This window comes from Fulvia fulva, chromosome 7, assembly GCF_020509005.1.
Source record: "Fulvia fulva chromosome 7, complete sequence".
Classification (NCBI taxonomy): domain Eukaryota; kingdom Fungi; phylum Ascomycota; class Dothideomycetes; order Mycosphaerellales; family Mycosphaerellaceae; genus Fulvia; species Fulvia fulva.
Genome location: NC_063018.1, coordinates 4,524,268 through 4,542,495, shown reverse-complemented (window position 1 = coordinate 4,542,495; position 18,228 = coordinate 4,524,268). Strand labels below are relative to the sequence as shown.

At 52.8% G+C, this 18,228-nt stretch overlaps 8 protein-coding genes across 8 annotated transcripts; 3 read left to right on the top strand and 5 right to left on the bottom strand.

The window, feature by feature from the left end:
• Positions 1-2,164: 2,164 nt before the first annotated feature.
• Positions 2,165-3,201, bottom strand: CLAFUR5_10759 (uncharacterized protein; the record flags this gene model as incomplete). Its single annotated transcript, XM_047909907.1, has 4 exons — positions 2,165-2,448; positions 2,498-2,597; positions 2,656-2,942; positions 2,991-3,201. The coding sequence occupies 4 exons, from the start codon at positions 3,199-3,201 to the stop codon at positions 2,165-2,167; spliced, it is 882 nt and encodes a 293-aa protein (XP_047764164.1).
• A 3,549-nt stretch (positions 3,202-6,750) lies between these two features.
• Positions 6,751-7,046, top strand: CLAFUR5_10758 (uncharacterized protein; the record flags this gene model as incomplete). Its single annotated transcript, XM_047909906.1, is given in 2 exon segments — positions 6,751-6,916; positions 6,931-7,046. The coding sequence occupies 2 exon segments, from the start codon at positions 6,751-6,753 to the stop codon at positions 7,044-7,046; spliced, it is 282 nt and encodes a 93-aa protein (XP_047764165.1).
• A 30-nt stretch (positions 7,047-7,076) lies between these two features.
• CLAFUR5_10757 (GMC oxidoreductase family protein Mala s) lies at positions 7,077-8,585 on the top strand (the record flags this gene model as incomplete). Its single annotated transcript, XM_047909905.1, has 2 exons — positions 7,077-8,149; positions 8,195-8,585. 2 exons carry the CDS (start codon positions 7,077-7,079, stop codon positions 8,583-8,585), a joined length of 1,464 nt encoding a protein of 487 aa, XP_047764457.1.
• A 311-nt stretch (positions 8,586-8,896) lies between these two features.
• Positions 8,897-9,826, bottom strand: CLAFUR5_10756 (uncharacterized protein; the record flags this gene model as incomplete). Its single annotated transcript, XM_047909904.1, has 1 exon — positions 8,897-9,826. The coding sequence occupies one exon, from the start codon at positions 9,824-9,826 to the stop codon at positions 8,897-8,899; it is 930 nt and encodes a 309-aa protein (XP_047764458.1).
• Positions 9,827-10,143: 317 nt separating this feature from the next.
• Positions 10,144-10,752, bottom strand: CLAFUR5_10755 (uncharacterized protein; the record flags this gene model as incomplete). The annotated part of the gene is made up of 2 exons (XM_047909903.1): positions 10,144-10,692; positions 10,744-10,752. The coding sequence occupies 2 exons, from the start codon at positions 10,750-10,752 to the stop codon at positions 10,144-10,146; spliced, it is 558 nt and encodes a 185-aa protein (XP_047764459.1).
• A 1,109-nt stretch (positions 10,753-11,861) lies between these two features.
• Positions 11,862-13,502, top strand: CLAFUR5_10754 (Dye-decolorizing peroxidase; the record flags this gene model as incomplete). Its single annotated transcript, XM_047909902.1, has 3 exons — positions 11,862-12,149; positions 12,208-12,509; positions 12,563-13,502. The coding sequence occupies 3 exons, from the start codon at positions 11,862-11,864 to the stop codon at positions 13,500-13,502; spliced, it is 1,530 nt and encodes a 509-aa protein (XP_047764460.1).
• A 172-nt stretch (positions 13,503-13,674) lies between these two features.
• CLAFUR5_10753 (uncharacterized protein) lies at positions 13,675-14,163 on the bottom strand (the record flags this gene model as incomplete). Its single annotated transcript, XM_047909901.1, has 1 exon — positions 13,675-14,163. One exon carries the CDS (start codon positions 14,161-14,163, stop codon positions 13,675-13,677), a length of 489 nt encoding a protein of 162 aa, XP_047764461.1.
• A 1,902-nt stretch (positions 14,164-16,065) lies between these two features.
• CLAFUR5_10752 (Biotin--protein ligase) lies at positions 16,066-18,213 on the bottom strand (the record flags this gene model as incomplete). Its single annotated transcript, XM_047909900.1, has 2 exons — positions 16,066-17,494; positions 17,540-18,213. 2 exons carry the CDS (start codon positions 18,211-18,213, stop codon positions 16,066-16,068), a joined length of 2,103 nt encoding a protein of 700 aa, XP_047764462.1.
• Positions 18,214-18,228: the final 15 nt, after the last annotated feature.

Below are 18,228 nucleotides of genomic sequence, written 5' to 3'. Positions count from 1 at the left end.
TGGCGCCCGTATATAACTCTCGCGCCCTCCGCGCCTCTCTTAGATAGAACATCTATTCGACTTATACCTTACCCGACTACGTACTTATACCTACTTATAACATCTTTCTTACTATCTATTATAAGCTTAGGTACTTAGCCTACGTAGTCTTAGCTTATACGCAAGCCCGCAAGCGGGCGCGAAGCTGTACGTATGCCTTAGTAGCTAGGACTTGTTCCTATTAGGCGGCTAAGCGAGCCCGCTTACGGGCGGTCAGGTGTTCTGACTGGCTGAGACTACATCTATCGCTCTTTACACCAAAGCTGAAGCAGCCCAATAGCTTTGATCGCGTACATGCAAGCCTCGTGGAAAGTTAGTGGCGCATAGCTGAGGCATGCTCCAGGTGTCCATCCTCCGTGCACCCTTCGCACAGATGTGCACGGAAAAAGCGTTTGCCCATCCGAAAGCACCCAGGTTGAAGACGACACTTTCACGATTGCGGGATGCATGAAGGTCAAAGAACGCCGCGGTCCCATGAAGCGCTTCAGATGTCTTCGTACGCAGAAACCGTGCTTTCCCGAACGGGCAGGTAAACTTTGTTGTGCCTCATGCTGTGCCTCCTCGAATGCAGAGACGACCGACTGCAAAAGCTGTCTATTAATCCGAGAGAATGTTCTTCAATCCGTCTAGCTGCTGTAGTATAGTACCATATGAGGTGATTAACAGCCACAGGCAAAGCCGAGTACGAGCAGCCGGGTTCATACATGGGCTTACGTCCTGCATGTGATATTTGCCACCGAGCAAATGTCAAGTGTTTGGGTGGCTCTCCTTGCGACAAGTGCCACAAATCAGACTACATTCGCGTGTTCAGTCCCGAGAACCTTCGAGGCAGACCGCGAAAATCCTTCAACCTGGAGAACAGGAGACAAAGGAAGCGAAAGTCGCTCATGAACGACCACGAAGCTTTGTGTGAGCGCTTGCAGCCGAGCGACATTGATCCCAGTCCAGAGACATCAAGCACGGCGGCTGCCAGCGAGTGATCCGTTCCGAGTAATCGAGCATGTCATGCGCGAAGCGTGTATGCATATGCTGACCAAACATTGGCAGTCCGGCTATCCAGCATGCAGTACGCATCGGCATTGTACAGGGCTGCTTCAGTGACGACCAGCTATTGGTCAGCGGAACTTCAATCGAGGTAGCATCGTATCCGTCTGCGACGACTGTTAGACTGCCACATCCGGGTATGCTATGATAGTGCACTGACAAATGTTGAAGCAGACACAAAACTTCTCAGGATGGGAGGGGGGAGTCACTGCAAAACCCTGATATGCTGAATCATGTACAACTGAGCGAGTCCAACTTCTGGCTGCAATATACCTCCAAACTCCAAAGCGTGGCTACTGCTGAACCTGGTACTACCGACCAATACATCTTCGCTGCGATCCCTGCAGATCAGCTTGATCTGACGTGGGAATCTCGCCCAGGAGCCACGCATACGCAATTTTCAAGCCAGTACTACAGATGTCTAGTTCGGGTACTCAATCTACTCAAGTAGCTCAAAATGATTGAGAGCGCATCTACCGAAACTCCAAAAGCAGCAGCTCTCCAAGTTCTACGGAAGATGTTACATGGCTGCCAAGACTTTCGACAATGTCGGAGCTGTGAGGGCTCTCCCCAGCTAGATACGCCGTTCATCACTGCACAATGTCTACGCTCCCCTCTACACATGTTGAAGAATGCAAACAAAAGTTATCCTGCCACTCACTATCGATGGAGCCTTGCGTCACTGCGAATGGCTGCGGGGCCCGTGGTGTACGATGCAACGTGTGAAGAGCAAGATAAATTCATTATTAACTTGATTCGTCTAGGGTTGCGGCATGTGCGTGAGCTGTGGCGAGCTATTCACGATCGCTGTTCACCTCTTTTGCGAGGCCACGACTTTAATCTGTATCACGAGAACGGATCACACATGTCTCTCACCTGGCGATTGGCAGCAGCTCGGCCGTTCACAGAGCCGCAGTCGGATACAATAAGCATCTTCGGCGAAAACGTAGTGGAGCGACAGCGCACGCATACCGGCTTCCAGAGCGCTGGCTCCGAAGTCACGACGACCGCTGGATGTTTTGGGTGACTATGATGGCTCGTCATCGTCCTCTGACTATCTACGATGGAAAAAGAGTGTCCGTCAACGATGACTCTGGGAGTCATGGTTGTATAGTGGTCCGGCCCAACGAAACCCTGCTCCATCGAATGTTGATCCAGGAGGCACAGGAATTCCTGTCGGGCCACGATGCACCTTTGCCTCTTGCTGCGTCATCCACCGATGTAAAGACTCATAGTCATGGCATTTGTGTGGAGATCGAAAATCAGGCTTGTGGTCGTTCTCGCCTGGTCCTTTCCAAGCGAAGGGGATTACTCCGCTGTCTGCTGTGCACATCACGCGCTGGCGTAGCGCATTGACGCAGTGATCTAGTGAAGTCTTGAGCACGGGAACCGCACATTTGGCGAGAGAACGTACTGATGTGGGCCTTGTTGAACCATTCATTCTCCTGCAATTCATGGCTCATACGCCCTGCGTAATGCTCGTGGTTGTAGTACAAGTTCTTTCGAAGCAAATTCTGGAGAAATCACTTAGCTTCGAGACAACCACAATACAGCATCCGGATGGGAACTTACCACGCAGTGAAGGTCGTGAGTTGCCCAGGACTGTACGAGGTAGCCTTCTGCACCGCCAGGGGCGAAATCCTTGTCCTGATACATATATCGACTGATGTCGAGGTCGTAGATGTGACCATACTGTTTCGGGAGTAGCCAGGAGCCAACTTCTGCTCCAAGCTCACGCCATGCACGTTCGACGTCTTGGCTGGGAGTAGCTGTGTATATGCTTTCGTTGTCATAAGGGTCAAATGGGTCAAACGCTTTGATGGACATCTCCCTGTCAACACCATCGTAAACTGCTTCGGCTAAATCTGTCAGCAATGCAGTTGAGCGGAAAGCCCCTAAGAACTTACTGCCTTTGAGGTCCGGTGAAAGTGCATCAATGTCCTGCCGGCGAGTATATGAGTTCGTCAACAAGATCGAAATCATATTTGTGGTCAAAAGTGCCACGAGGATCCAGCGCATTGACAAACCCTTTTTGGCAGACATTGGCCTTTCGGCGTTCGATAGAAGGTCATATTCTCCTCTCTGCTGTCCGTGAAAACCATTGTCCGTGTAGGACATTGTGTAGTGAAGCTGTTCGTCACAGATGTGGAGAGGAGTTAAATTAATAAGATAATGTGCAAATTGGCCGTTGGAGGAAGGAAGTCGTCGTCAGCTCTCTAGTCGAGATGGAGATGAAGCACAGCAAAATTTTTCCATTCCTATTCTGCCCGTGAGCTCAATGTTTTCATTGACCAGTTAGCTCACCGATACTCAATTTAAACTTCGTAGCGTTGGTCCAAGATCGAACGGCACTCGTGAACGACGAATGCGGAATATGCCACCGTCGGCCATATTTCGTTTGTACTTCGTTGGTGACGATACTACTCCGACACGCCAAATGTGCACGACCTTATTGTCGTAGCACAAAGCCGGTTCGCGGTAGTGGTAGCCGTTAGCAGCAATGTCAGTCGATGGTAGTAGTTGTCACACCGTCTGCTTTACTTTCATAGGCATCTAACATCGCAGGGTACTTGGCTTTGAGCTTAATTTTGGGGTATTTCCAAGCCTAAAGCCTACGATTGGCACAGCCCTCAACTTGCTAGCACTGTACGGCTCTGCCGTCTCCGCCTAGCTGTTGGAAACTTATGGTAGGGATGAAGATGGTATGACCGCAATTTCATAAACAGAAGGGGTAGCTCCGGTAGTTAGTCGGTGGTGGCAACCTAAGTTTTAGACATTAGGATTCTGCCGCACACGGGAAAAGCCAGAAGTACGCATGATGTCTTGCCACGTATAGGATGTTCGTAACCTAAGCATTCCCCTTCAAAATATGCCTCCGCATGTGACTGAACTCTCCCCGCATCCCCAACATCTCCCTACGGCCTGGAACCCGGAAGTCACATGTTACAGGCCGTGATCCAAGTTAAGTACTAGTGGGTGCAACGAGGACATATATATATATATATATATATATATATACTGCAAGTGCTACTCCACAACAAACGTCCTTCCACAACAGTAAAATCATCAAGCATTCCGACATTTCAGTCACACTGTCTTAACAGTACGCCATGTATCGAATCATGAAGTCGATTCTCTACGTCCTAGTCGCTACGTCAGGACTCAACTTGGTAACAGCGACTCCAGTGGAGAGAAGTATGCTGTTCGATCCCTGTGCACACACAAAAGATCTAATAGAGTGTCCAGAAGCCGTTGCCGCTCCCGAAACGCCCGATCGATGGCTGTACGGACCTCCTGGCACTCCATCTATCTGAGGACCTCGATGACAAGGAGAAGCGATGGCTGTGCGGGCCTCCTGGCAGTCCATCTGTTGCACGGGAGGGGCAAGAAGAGACAGTAGAGCAGGTCAAGAGGGGGAAATTCGAAGAGCACTTCGTAGTACACGGCGTCGTCTCCTCGCAGGGCTGACAGTGCCCGCTTAAGGCGGCTTTGGCAATGTGCAGCAGGAGCATCCAAGCTTTCAACAAGTTGGATGTTCACTTATGTTAAGATCGATCTTGGAGTGTGCGCCTTAGAAAAATGAAAGCATGATTGGCCAATTGAACCATTTTCCGAGGCTACGTTTACCAGTCGTTCCGAAGTGAGCTCTTGCGACCGTGTTGCGTCGTGGCTTTCGTGAGCTGACCGTCCGCCGCCGATCGGAACTAAACTATCCTTCCTCCACCAATGCTGTCCATGCCAACAGAACCGAGTGAGCGGAGAGCAGAGTAATAAACGATCGGAACCATCCTTCCTCTAACACTGCTGTTCGTACTAACAGCGCCAACAAAGCAAGCTCATACGGTGTGCTTTCAATCCGCTAGACGACGACCCTTCGTTCCATGAAAAAGCTGACAAAACAATAGTCAAAGCAATACCTGTTCCTGAGAAGTGGATTTCTGATTTCGGCTTCGATGCGAAGAACATCTGGTCTTTGAGGCAGACGACGAGACAGTCCACCTTCTTGAAGGCATCTACTTACTACTTGAGCGACGTTGCATCGACTCACTATACTCACTGTCAGAATCTCATCCACCAAGGTCTCGGATGCAACCACGATTACTACTGCGACATACACAGCCTCTCGTGGAACGCCTCGGAGGGCATGACGATCAAACATTCCAGCCATTGTCTCGATACTTTACTGGCTATGGTCAAGTGTGAAAGTGACTTGGTGTTATGGCCATGGATGACGACCAAGAACGGAGACAATGTGGTGGACATGAGTACCAGTCGTAAGACGTGTAAGAATTGGGACGCGAGGCTTGTATGGGTCCGAGGGTTTCGACACATACACACTCATGCAGAGGTGGACGACCATCATCATCCCAGCTTGCTCGAGTGGGAAGGCAGATTAGAAGCTTCGTAGCCGCTGAACGCTTGTATGAGCACAAAGTGTGTTCGAAATCCTGCTTCCCGGAAGAATCCACTCTGTGTCGCAGCGCATCCGTCTTTCCACGCCTACTGCATGCTCCTCACCAGTCCTCCTCTACGGCAGTGCGTATGAGGGTAGCCGCTCGGGGTCCCAAAGCGGCACGGCCGTGCTTCAGCATCATCAGACATGTGACATCTCCAGCGGCCATACCGCACTCAGCATCTCGGAAGTGTGTCGAAGAGTACGCCGTTTTGTCGGGCGATGTATACTTGCCGCGAGAGGATATATCCGCGCGCTATCGAAATGCTAAGAGCCCGATATAATCCCTGGAGGTGTTGGGATAGCTATGCATGTGCTGCTTCTAGCTACCTAGGTCTAGACCCATCCTCGAAGTGCCGAAAAACAAGCCTTCCAAGCGCCGCAATAACTTCGCGAATGTCGGCATTTAACGGCACGAGTCGGTAGAACTTGTGGGCCGAGCGTAGAATCTGTTAGTAGCGGAGCCACTTTTGATCTTGTGATGCAGGCTGTCTAATCAGGTTGGTCTAATCCCAGCGAGACCCTGGACTCTAGCGAGTCGGCCAGCGCGGATACTAACATAAAGATGTTCACTCCGAGGTTGACAAAAGCTGTGCCCCCCCTCTCGATCCCTCTGAAATTTGGTCGACAAAGTTCAGTACCAGGTAACCTGGTTACAGGGCCTCAAGAGTAACATACCGGACTAACTTACTTGTTGAGGTCTGTCGTTGTCAACAAAATGTGCAGTTCAATGACAGTAGACGTAGGTCTCCACGGGCACAGTCCTGGGGAGTCACGCCTAGTGCCTCGAGTCAATATTGACAGGTATGACCTCGCACGGGCGTGATGGTGATGTGTTGGTCAGTATCTGCCATGCTGCACAGCAAATCAAACATCAGAGCGTACCCGACCACAGCATTGATCACACCACTTTCCAAACGACGAAACAATGTCTCCGACACGCAACGCCATTGTTGCATTCTCAGTCAACGCTGCCGTCGTCTTCGCGGCTCACCTTGAGGATCCTAGACAAGTCAAGCAAGAGTATGACTTTGTGATCGCTGGTGCTGGTGCAGGAGGTTTTACTGCAGCGAATCGACTGACAGATGATCCGATCATCTCGGTGTTGATGGTGGAATATGGCCAGCTAGCTGACCGCGAAAGGATGCAATCCCATTTTTCTCCCACATTCTTGATAAGGGCCTCACGTTGAATATTTCGACTATGCCGCAACAATGAGCAATACTGCATTCCGATTGGAGGCACCGTCGGCGGTAGCACGACCATCAATGCCCTTGTTCATGTCAAGGGTAGCGCAGCTGATTTCGCTGCTTGGGAAGCACTTGGCAATCCAGGCTGGAGCCTGGGGAGTTTGCAGCCGTACTTCGAGAGATCAACGTGGTACGTTGCTCCAGATCCTGATGCCATCTCCAAATATGGCCACAAAGTGGATCCGATCGCGTGGGGCGCTTCTGGACCAGTGACATTGACATTTCCACCAACCAGTACCCGCAATTGCCTCATCTGTTGAACGCGACCGCAGAGCTAGGTTTCCTGATCGATGAAGCCTTCTCAGGCGTCGGTGTCACTTGGACTCGTATATCCCATGCCTACATATCCCACCGAGTCGCTTTCTCTCAATGGATCTGCAGCCCAGGAACGTCAAGCTAAAGTATACGGGCTAACAGTGTGCCTACGTTTCTTGCAGATGCCCTCGACCCAAGACCCGAGCTCGCAAACACCCGTCACTGCACGTCCAGCATACTATGATCCCATCGTCGGTCGAGTGAACCTTGATCTACTCACTGGGTGTCAAGTCACAAAGCTCTCACTGCAGGGCAAGTCAGTCACGGGTGTTGAGGTACGGAGGGTGAAGGATAGTGACGACGAATCTATCTACATCCACGCCAAGAAGGAGACCATCCTCGCGGCAGGGACTCTCAACACCCCAAACATTCTCCAAAAGTCTGGGATTGGTCCAAAGGACCTCGAGGATGCAGGCGTGCAGGTCCTGCACGGACTTCCAGGAGTGGGCACTAACCTACAGGAAGCGCCAGGCGCGCTCTTGCGCTTCAATCTTGCCGCGGATGTCGAATCGTCGCTAGATATGCTTTTACAAGTGGCTCATGGTGGAGCCACTTTACCAGACAATGCCTATGAGCATCAGGTTGCTGCACAGTATCTCCAGACTCGGACTGGACCTCTCGCTAAGGCTCGGCCTCAGAGTGTGGCATATCTGAGTCTTGCAGCCACTGCACCAGACAGCAAAGACGACATTGTATCTCGCATCCGTACGCAAGATGGTGGGGAATATCTGCCTGCTTCATATGGGCCGGAAGCCAGGCGGGGCTACGAAATGCAGTACACAATCCTGCAGGCCCGTCTGAACAGATCTGATAGCTCCATGTTCGAGCTGCCGTTTGACGGTGGGGAACTTATCGCCGCAATCCTTCAGAAACCGCTGTCTCGTGGGGCCGTGCTGCTTGATCCGGCAGATCCTATGGGCCTGCCCAAAGTAGATCTCAACTCCTTCTCCAATCCCATTGACAGCCTCATGCTAGGTGTCATGGTGAACTTTACCCGCAAGATTTATCAGACAAATGCAATGGCCCCGCTGCAGCCGCTTGAAACCATGTATGCACCAGGAACACACAGTCTCGATATGCTGACAAATTCCAGTCCTGGCCCTGAGTTCCACACCGCCGAAGGTATCATGCAGCAGCTGATCAAGACTGGTGGGGCGTTCGCCTCGATTGCGAGACCGTCGGGGACCTGCCCCATGATGCCACTTGAGCTTGGAGGCGTGGTTGATCCCTACTTACGGATTCATGGTCTTGAGCAGGTGTCGATTGTAGACGCGAGTATCATCCCGATGGCGCCTGCGAGCCGGCTGGGATCTGCAGTCTATGCAATCGCAGAGAGAGCCTCTGACATTTTGAATGAAAGAAACAAGCTTAATTGGAGGACGAGCGTCACTGTAGTACAATCAGTCTGTCCTTCCCCATCACGTTTGACCTTGGAGCAGACGACGATGCCATCAACACTGCTTGGGCGACTCACACCGTGCTGAACACTTTCTGCTTGGCAAGTACTCGGGCACGATGTGACGCACCAAAAGCCTCATGCTGTACGACTGTCGTGAGTGCAGGTTCAAAGCAGCTGCTGACGCAGCAGACAGTAATCTCCCGTGCGTTCAGCGCGGCACACCGAGTGCGGTATCCATGCGGCATGTTTGACCAGCGACATGTAGCATGCTCGACGTACTGTACATTCCATCAACGCATCAGTAGGGTATCTCTGTATCATGTATCACCACCATCGACGCCATCCTGTACCCACGACTCCATGCTATTGCACCCAATGCTCTTGCTCTCTGTACAATCACATCCACCTTCCCACAATCGGCACCATCCTATACATCTCATCATACTGCCTCGCGACCCATCCCATCGCCTCCCCACCTCTTGCCACGACCCCAAACGCACCAGCCATCCACAGCCCCATCACTGCAGCCGCAATGACATTAATCGCATACCACCTCCTCTTCTTCCCGACCGCTCTGTGTCCACTCATATCCGTACTCTGATCCGGCGTCCAGCCAAGCCACTTCGCCCATCCCCATACAATGTGAAAGCATCCTACACCAAGCAAGGCGCTGAAGCCCGCATATGAGATGATGGGATGCCGCGCGGAGGCATGGCTGACGTATGACAGGTTGACGTTATCGGCATTGTCGTAGAAGTGATTCGGGATGGCGCGGTTGATGAACATGTGTCCAATCGCCAGCGGTGTGAAGAGGTATCCCAGTTTACTTATCCCACTAACACTCGGCCAGAAACGCGTGAAGAAGCTAGCTTTGTTCTCCTTGCTGTGTGCTTCGCCATACCGCTTCGCTGCAATATTCCTTCGCAGCACCCTCAACGCAATGCCCGAGATGATATGCGAGTACAGCGGAAGCATCACAACCAACGGCTCAGCGGGCGGTCCTTGGTAGTATGGCCGCGTGAGGAGGAGGTAAGGTTCGCTGGCGGGGACGGATTGCAGGGCGAGAGGGATGAGGGAGGTATTGGTGATGTGCATTACGGCGAAAGCGGAAAAGACGTAGGTCGAGTACTTCTGGACGCGCGTGAGGTACCATATCGCGGAGTGCTGGGAGAGACCGAGACCTGTTGTTGACGTTCGTTTGGGGTGGGAGGGTTTATCGTCATGGGAGGAAGGTTGTTGTTCGAAGACGGCTTCGTGGGTGGGGATCGGCTCGAGGGCGTGGAGACCTGATTCTAGCTTTTCGAGATCGGAGAGGTCGTCTGCCATCTCGACGGTGCTGAGACAGTGGGAGTTGAAGGTGTGGGCTTCGTGAAGATGTACTGGATTCGGACAGCGAGTTTCACATGTCGGCCAACAGAATTCCGGGCTTTACTCAGCTTGCGGAAAGATCCGAGAGCTTATCTCGCAGCAGATCGCAGATGGAGGCAGATCTTTGGAAGAACAGCAGGACACGGAGGAGCGAGCATACAACCGATCCGCATGCGAGGGACATCTAGGAGTCCAAGTATAGCTCGCTTGGCCGACAGAAACTCCATCAAACGCCTCGCTAATCCAACATGACACCACAAACCCCAACCACAACCTCACCTCGCTCTCAGCCTCGGATCATCCTGCATCGCAATCTCCTCGTCCATCTCCGCCAACTCGTCCTCCGTCATGATATCAGTAAGCTTGAAGTCCCAATTGACATCCGGCAACGGATTGCCAGGATCATACTCATCCTCCTTCCACCCATTCCTCACAGCTCCATTCAGATCCCAGCCTTCCCCTCTACCCTCCGCCATCACATCGATTGGTTGTGCCGGCACAACACTCGCATTCTGCGGCTGCAGCGTACTCTTGAAGACAGGTTTCTTCTTCAGTCCCGCGCCCGCTCCTCCGCCGGCGGGAAGCGCAATCGACTTGAGGCCGGAGTTTTGCGAGTCGGCTTCACGGGCTCTCGCAGCGGCTCCGGGGTCTTTGGTCATTTGGCGGGTTTCTTTTAGGCGGCGTCGATGGAGATGGTCGTATGAGGATTCGTGGGCTTCGAATTCGGGCATGCGGGAGTAGCCTTTTTGACACAGATCACAAAAGAAAGCCTTACGCGCTTCGCGAGCGGACTCAGTTGTTGCTTGTGGCAGGGGTTGACTTCGCTGTGTGATGGTGTCAGAACTTGGTGAGGTTCGAAGAGCGGGATGACTTACAGGAGGCATAACGGCTGTGATGTGGTCAGTGACCAGGCTCACCCTCGACGTGAGCTCTACAGTGGCTATGATTTGGAGGACAGATGCGATCAAAGCAAGTGGTATGTCTGAGGATGACGTTCTTCAGATGATTTGTTGGTTGCTGATGGCAAAAGCGCATCCGTCCGAATATGGTTAGCGTCCTTCGGTCTCGGATCTCGCGATTTCTCTTCGACGTGGACCTCTGCTTTCTTCATTCACCACAACATGTCTGACACAATCTCCAAATGCCTCGTGCTCAATCCATACCCCACTGATGACATTGGAGTGGTGGGAATGGACTGGCTAACTGGCTCTGCAGCCTTGGCCGAGCAGACATGATCGCTGCAGCTGTTCAGCTTCTGACAACATTGCGCGAAACTCGTGACACAATGGAGAACGATCTCCGAAGCGCAGCTCCAGGGCTGATTGCTCAAAGCATTCCTACGCCGCCAAGGAAAGTCGTGCAGACCTGATCGAGCACTCTATGCTGGACAAGAGTCCTTGAACTGCTGTTTGGTCTAAGCAGGTCTGGGCCAATTGCTTCGTGACGGTGGCTTACGCCTTTGCGTTCACCTCGTCCCACGACCTCAGCTGTGACCACCCATGTTGAAGCTTATGGCCATGCCACAGCAACGTTTGCATGGTATCAATTGGTCACTCAATTGCAGACTCCCTCGACTGGTTCCCAGTCCCGCTTGTGTCCAATGCCCCTGTGGCTGGCTGACATGCATAGACAGTACCACAGAACAAGCACTAGGCCCTGCAACGTGCTGTTTCGACATGCTACATGGTAGCACGAGCTCCAATACCCGCAAGAGCAGTTTCTCAGGTACAGCTCAGCTGCAGCGAGCAATGGCTTACGCCGAGTCAAAAGCTCGCATTGCTGGCGAGTTCAGCTGCGGGAAGTGGCATGCTTACGTGTAGCATCTATACGAGTAGACCATGCATTCTTCTGAGGTGAGGTCTGGGGCCTCGAACGTGCCTGCGAAGGCAATACAGGGTGGACTGGTGTAAGTCTATAAAGGTATGCTGTTCTGACGGACGAACTTTGTCTGCCATCTTCATCGCATTTGGCCATTGTAGTGACTCACAGCATCATGGGCTCCATCACAGATCTCAGCAACGTCCAAGGAGACATCCTTCTCGATGGACTCAACAAAGAGGTGGAGACCTTTGCCTTTTTCAACATTCCTAGCGGACAAGAAGCAGCCTTTGCACGAGCCCTACGCAATGTTGCACAGGAAGAGATCACATCAACTCAAAACGCTCTGTCTACTAAGCGAGATATCAGAGATTGTCGTTCCGATCCTCAGTTGGGCGCAGTAATGTCAAGAGTTCCAACGGTCGGGGCAAACATTTCCTTCACTTTCAGTGGTCTGCAGAAGGTGACCTGTTATCCAATCTTACGGCACTGCTCTTGCAGATGCTAACTTTTGCACACAGATTTCCCGCGTCGTGAGTGGTCTCGATGTACAGAGCCTAAGTGGCGGCAGCTTTGGCAGCGGCATGAAGCAAACCGCCGTCAGTGGCTTGCAAGATCCTATCAAGCCGGATACCCAAGACCCTGCTTGGACTGATCAGTGGCTGAACAACCAGTTGGATGGTGTACTCCTCGTGGCCGGGCAGACAACTCAGCTTGTACAAGACAAGCTCAACCGCATCACGCAACTCTTCGGAGCAGCTGTCAAGATCGCTTTCAAGATTGACGGCAATGTCCGTCCTGGCGACCAGAGAGGCAAAGAACAGTAAGTCCCACAGGTTGAACCGCATGTCACGCTGTCCATGCTGACGATTCCAGCTTCGGCTACCAAGACGGCATCTCACAGCCTATCGTTGGAGGCTTGCCGGGCCTGACCAAAGAAGAATCATTCGTTCCACCCGGGCAGGATATCATTGACCAGGGCGTCATACTGTGCGGCCGTCCAGGCGATGCTCAAGCCCAAAGCCGTCCGCCGTGGATGCTCGACGGCAGCTTCTTAGTCTTTCGACAGCTCAAGCAGAACGTCGCCGATTGGGACGACTTCTTGCAACAGTCTTCCAACACCCTCGGTACTTTCAAAGATCAACTCGGTGCTCGTCTCATCGGTCGCTGGAAGTCGGGCTGCCCAATCAACCTCCAAGCAGACTTCGATGATGTCAACATTGGCAAAGACAAGATGCGCAACAATCTTTTCGAGTACGACCCACCGGGTCTAGACAAGAACAACGATTTCACCATCACGTCTGGCATGCGCCTTGTCTGTCCCATCGGTGCCCACATCCGCAAGACGAACCCTCGGGGAGATCAATTCGGTCCCAACGACGATCCACGCAAGAACGTCAACCCTCACCGTATCCTTCGCCGAGGCATTCCATATGGTCCCGAGCAAGAACAGGACCCCTCAGCTGAGCGTGGCTTGCTCTTTGCTTGCTACCAAAGCGATCTTGACCAGGGCTTCGACTTCATCCAGAAGTTCTGGGCCAACAGCACTACATTCCGCTTCCCTGGCGCTGGAGTCGATGCAGTGATGGGCCAGACCAATACTTCTCCTACCGTCGGCATGAAGGGCCTCTTCCCACAAGATGCCAATCGTGAACTTCAGCTGCCAGGAATCAACCGCTTCGTAGTACCTCGAGGAGGAGAGTACTTCTTCTCACCGTCGATTCCAGCTATGACTGGAGTGATGTCGAATGTGGTGGCAACGAGTGGTGATGCTAATGGTGCAAATGGTCATGGACAGGTGCCTCTCGGCCACTGAACTGTGTAGGACGAATTGGGCATGGCAAAAGCTCGGGCAGTCTGGGCGTTGCGAGTGTCGCTTGGAAGGCTTGTTCGGCCCAGTTGCAACTGCCGTATCTAAGTCATGTAGGTGACCCAAGAAAGCGAGTCGACATGAGCAGGTGATGACCTCAACCCACCTCGACTTCAACTCAGCCCCTGATTTTCTTCCCATACTCAAGCCCCTCTTCCCTCCATTTCTTCAACTCGTCATCAACAAGCCTCTTGACTCTAACACATCTCTTATCCAGATGTTGGATCCTTCCGAACGTCTCTGTGACAAGTTGCAGCAGATGGTACTTACCGAACTCATTCGTAGTTTCACGTTTCTCAACCATCGGACGCTCGTACTCGACATCTGCCTCGTCGACCTGCTTCCTTAGCTTCGCGACAGCCCCGTACATGCGATCGAAGTAGGCCTTGCCGGCATCGAAGCGGAGGGTCTTGGAGGTGGCGAGGAGAGCGTGGGTAGGGAGCCTGCTGTGTCTTTGGATTTGGAGGAAGTCGATGGGCATTGTTGCGAAGGCGTGGTTGTAGATGTTAAGGCGGAGTTCGGCTGGGAGGTCGAGGAGGTGGTATTTAGCACTGGATGTTGTTTGTGGCGCCACTGTGGTGGTGTCGGCCATGTTTGGTGGTTCCATGGTCGGGAGTTGGTTGTGCTGATGTTGTGGTCGAAAGTCTGAATTGGGAGAAGGAGACTTGAATTATATGGAACCGAGCCTGATCATGAGCACGGACCCAGTTTGTGCGAAGTGAATGCGATCTGATGTACAACACAACGAGTCTGGTGAGTAGTGTGCTAGCAGAGTGAACAAATCACTTCTCCCTCTTGTCTGAAGCTCCAAGAGAACGAACATAGCAACACTCATCCGAGATAAGGCTCTTCCGGTCTGTGAACTCGTTTGTCACCGCCGCCATCCTGTCCACTACCCACGCAACTATCCCATCGCCACCAGATGTCTCATTTCTTCGTATACTCATGCCCCTCCGCCATCCACCCATCCAACGCCTTGCCGATAAGTGCCTCAACCAAGACCTGATCCTTGTCCAGTACAGAACACACTGATTCCAGGACCAAGCCTTTCAACCACGCACTCACTTCATCAGGACCTGTGGGCCGCCCCATGTCCTCTTCGTTGACTTCTTTCTTGGCATGGGCCTCACCGCAGAGAGTCTTGTGCTTAGCGGCCTCTTCATACAGCCAGTCGAAGTACACTTCGCCGGCCTCGGCGCGGAGTGTCTTGCAAGTCGAGAGAAGAGCTGGAGACGACAGGGTCTTGAGGGTTCTCATGTGAGCCCAGTCGAGGACCATGGCGGCGACTAGCTCGTGGTAGATGATGAGACGCAACTCGGCTGCTAACTCGAGAAGATTGCACTTGGTAGACTGTGAGCCACGCTCGTACTGTGAGGTGGTACTACTCTCCACGGTTGACTGCGTGTTGTTAGCAAGGCCGGGAACGGCGTGACTGTGTAGCATACTATGATGTCCGTGCAGAGATTTGCGACAGTGATGGTGGTGCCGGTGCCGGTGTTGGTGTTGGTACTCTTCTGTTGGTGATGACAGCGCACAGGTGTTGCAAAGTTGCACCGTTGTTGTAAAGAGAATGGTCGTGACTTCGGAAGTATGTCCCAAGAATGGTGACAGAGACTGTGCACACGTACCAACTCACTTGCCCTCGAATAAATGCAAAGGCTGAGTCGACCGGGGATCGAGGAAGAAAATGCCGAAAGCGTTGTGTTGCACGAGAGAAGGGCGCAAAAGTGTAGATACCCGAAACGTCCAGCTGCAAAAGCAAGTATTTTACGCCGGCTCATCCGTTTCCCGCTACGAGCTTTCAGCATGTGACAACAAGCCCCACTACCTTTTATCCCACGTCCCAAGAAACATGAAGAATGCCCCAACGACCTTGAAGGCTGACCCAAGTCGACGCAGAAGTCTGCTCCTTTTCTCTCTCTTCTCTCTCTTCTCTCTCCGCTCCCGCTCCCTTTCGCTCTCCTTCCTCTGACTCATTGATTCCCTTCTCCCTTGGCGCATGTCTGTCATGCCCCAAGTCCTCACTCTTACCGCGCCATGACGAAGAAGAAGCGCTCGAGCCAGTGCCCCGGCTTTGTGCGTGCCTTCTGGATCTTGGTCTGCTCCCTGCTTCGGCTTCACTTCTCGAGTCAAGGACCCGATAGGACCGGTAGTGATCGCGATCGCTAAAGTTCCCTCGGTAGCGATCCTGGTAAACCTCCTTGTCACGACTGTAAGTACCAGCTCCTCGTCCTCTGCTGTTAGTAGCCGTCATGTTTACTGAAATGTTGATCTTGAGAAGAAAATCGGTTCAGTGATGGCATGTAGTACGTTACCTCTTAATACATCCAGAGAAATGTTTGTGCGAAGTCTGTGCTCTGTCGACATCAAAGCACGGGAATCTGTGAAAGAGGTGAATGGCGTTCGTTGACCCATTGTAGCCGTACCCAAGGACGTACAGCTCGCCATTCACCACCCTCCACCCCTCAGCACCTCACATCCCCTCACACCCCCAACCCATCCACTCCATCTACCCCTTAACCCTTACCAAGCCCCTAAAAAAATCAAAACTATTACCATCACTCTGCAACATAAACCTCTTTCCCGCTCCCCCCTCCTCCTCCGCCACCAGTAATCCATAATCACTCGTAATCCCCTTGATCCTCGCCTTTACATTTCCCTCCATCTCCAGCGTCACCAGCTGATCGGTATGAAGCCAACTCTCATAGTACTGGCTCTCAAACCGTTGATCGAATCCGTTGACGCAGAATTTGGCGAAGAGCATTTCGAACTGCGTGAGGATGGACGCGAGGAGGGGCTCGGGAGTTAGGGGCTCGAGGGATTGTTTTGCGGCTAGCTGGTTGATGGAAGTGGTGGGAGCGGCGTTATCGAGGTTGAGGCCGATGCCGACGATGAGAGTGTAGTCGCCGCCGGAGTAGGAGGAGTTGACGAGGATGCCGCCGATCTTGACGTATTCTTCTCTGCTGGGGTCTGAGGTGGGCTTCAGCGCGTAAATGTCGTTGGGCCACTTGAGTCTGATGGGGAGTTTCTCGTAGCCTGAGCCGTAGTTCTGGATGCCAGCTACGATGGCCAGAGCGGCGATGTATTGCACGAAGACGACTTGGGCTGCTTTGTTCGACATGCTGTGTTTCATGACGGTGCTGAAGACCAAGGTGCCTGGCGGCGAAACCCAGACGTTTGTTCCTCGACCGCGACCGGAGATCTGGGTGGTTGCTGTGCAGGTTGTGCCAATGGGGAGGTGTGATAGTAGAGTGGTGTTCTTCTCGAGTAGAGTCTGCGTGCTCGTGACCACTTCGCCGTACATCAATATACGACCGAAGTCGCCAGAGATGCCCGGCTGCTTGGCCTGGATTGTTTTGAGGTGATGGAAGAATTGATGGTGGCTGAAGTGCGGCGTAGCCTTCAGATCGGGTAGCGACTTCACGTGCAATGTCATGCCTTTCGTGAGAGCGTCATAGTCGAGAGGCCTGTCAGGACTTGGGTCAGCCTGCGCCCGATCACTCTCTTGGGTGGTCGCTGAAGGCCTAGGTTTGGCTTTCGAAGGCGTTGAAACAGCGTCCATCAAGACGTCTGCTGCTTTCTTCACAGGCGAAGGCAGAGCATCTTTCATGTTGGCCATGTTCCAGCTATCATCTTTTTCGACCTTGAAAGTATCCTGCTCGCCTCCGATGAAGTCGCCGTCGTGCTCGGAGCTGACGAGGCCAGCTTTCTGCCACGACTGCAATAACTCTTCAATCTGGCCGGGCTGTGCTGCAGAGAGGTGCAAACGAGAGAGGGATGGTACCGCTAAAGTGTCCTCGCTCACTTCGAGCCCCAACCTCTTGAGCGAAGCTTTCATAAACTCTGTTCGCTTCTCGTCGTCGGCGAGCAAAGTGTCAACCAACGAGGCATAGTTCGGGTTGGATTCTTCGGTGCGGTTGAGGTTGTTGCCGGCGAATCTGAAATGTTAGCACGGTGGCTTGATAATAGGAAGGGAAGCTTACTCCGGGTGTGGACCAGTCAGAATCGCTGCACCTTCACCAACCTTGCAGTATACTACAGCGGCCTTCGCCTCTCCTCCTTCGACGTTGAGCTCTTCGTGGTATTGTGCCAAGACTTCCACTCCTTGTTCTGCGTACTTCTCAGCGTCGACGAACACACCACCGCCATTGTAGTAGCTGATGAAATCATCAAGCACTGTATGAGGAAACGCAGTCTCGCTGATGCTCAGCTCCACCGCTCGTGCACCCGCTTCGCTCTGGTAGACGAATCCTGGAAAGGCGAGTCCTCTGCATGTTCCAGGAAAGAAGGCCAAGTCTCTGTCTCCCACAACTTCCATGCCTTTCTTCCCAACCTCAAACTCGCATTTGCTCGATCCATAGTATCCTCCTGCGCAAAGGCCAAGATACTTGCCGCCCATTCGCACGTACTGCTTGATGCGGCGATTGCCAGCTCCGTCCAGAGCACGACAGTAGCCCGTGTCAGCTCCACCTGGGAAGACGAGAAGCGCACATGTGTTTGGCCATGGTTCCTTCAAGATTTGGTCGGCTGAGATGGCCTGAATGGAGTAGTGCGGTCCAAGAAGCCTGCGCAGAGACCATGTTGCATGGCGGACTGATGACAGGGAAGCACCGGCGCCGGCATAGATGAGGACATTGACCCTCTTCTGGCTCGACATTATCCTTCGTGCTTG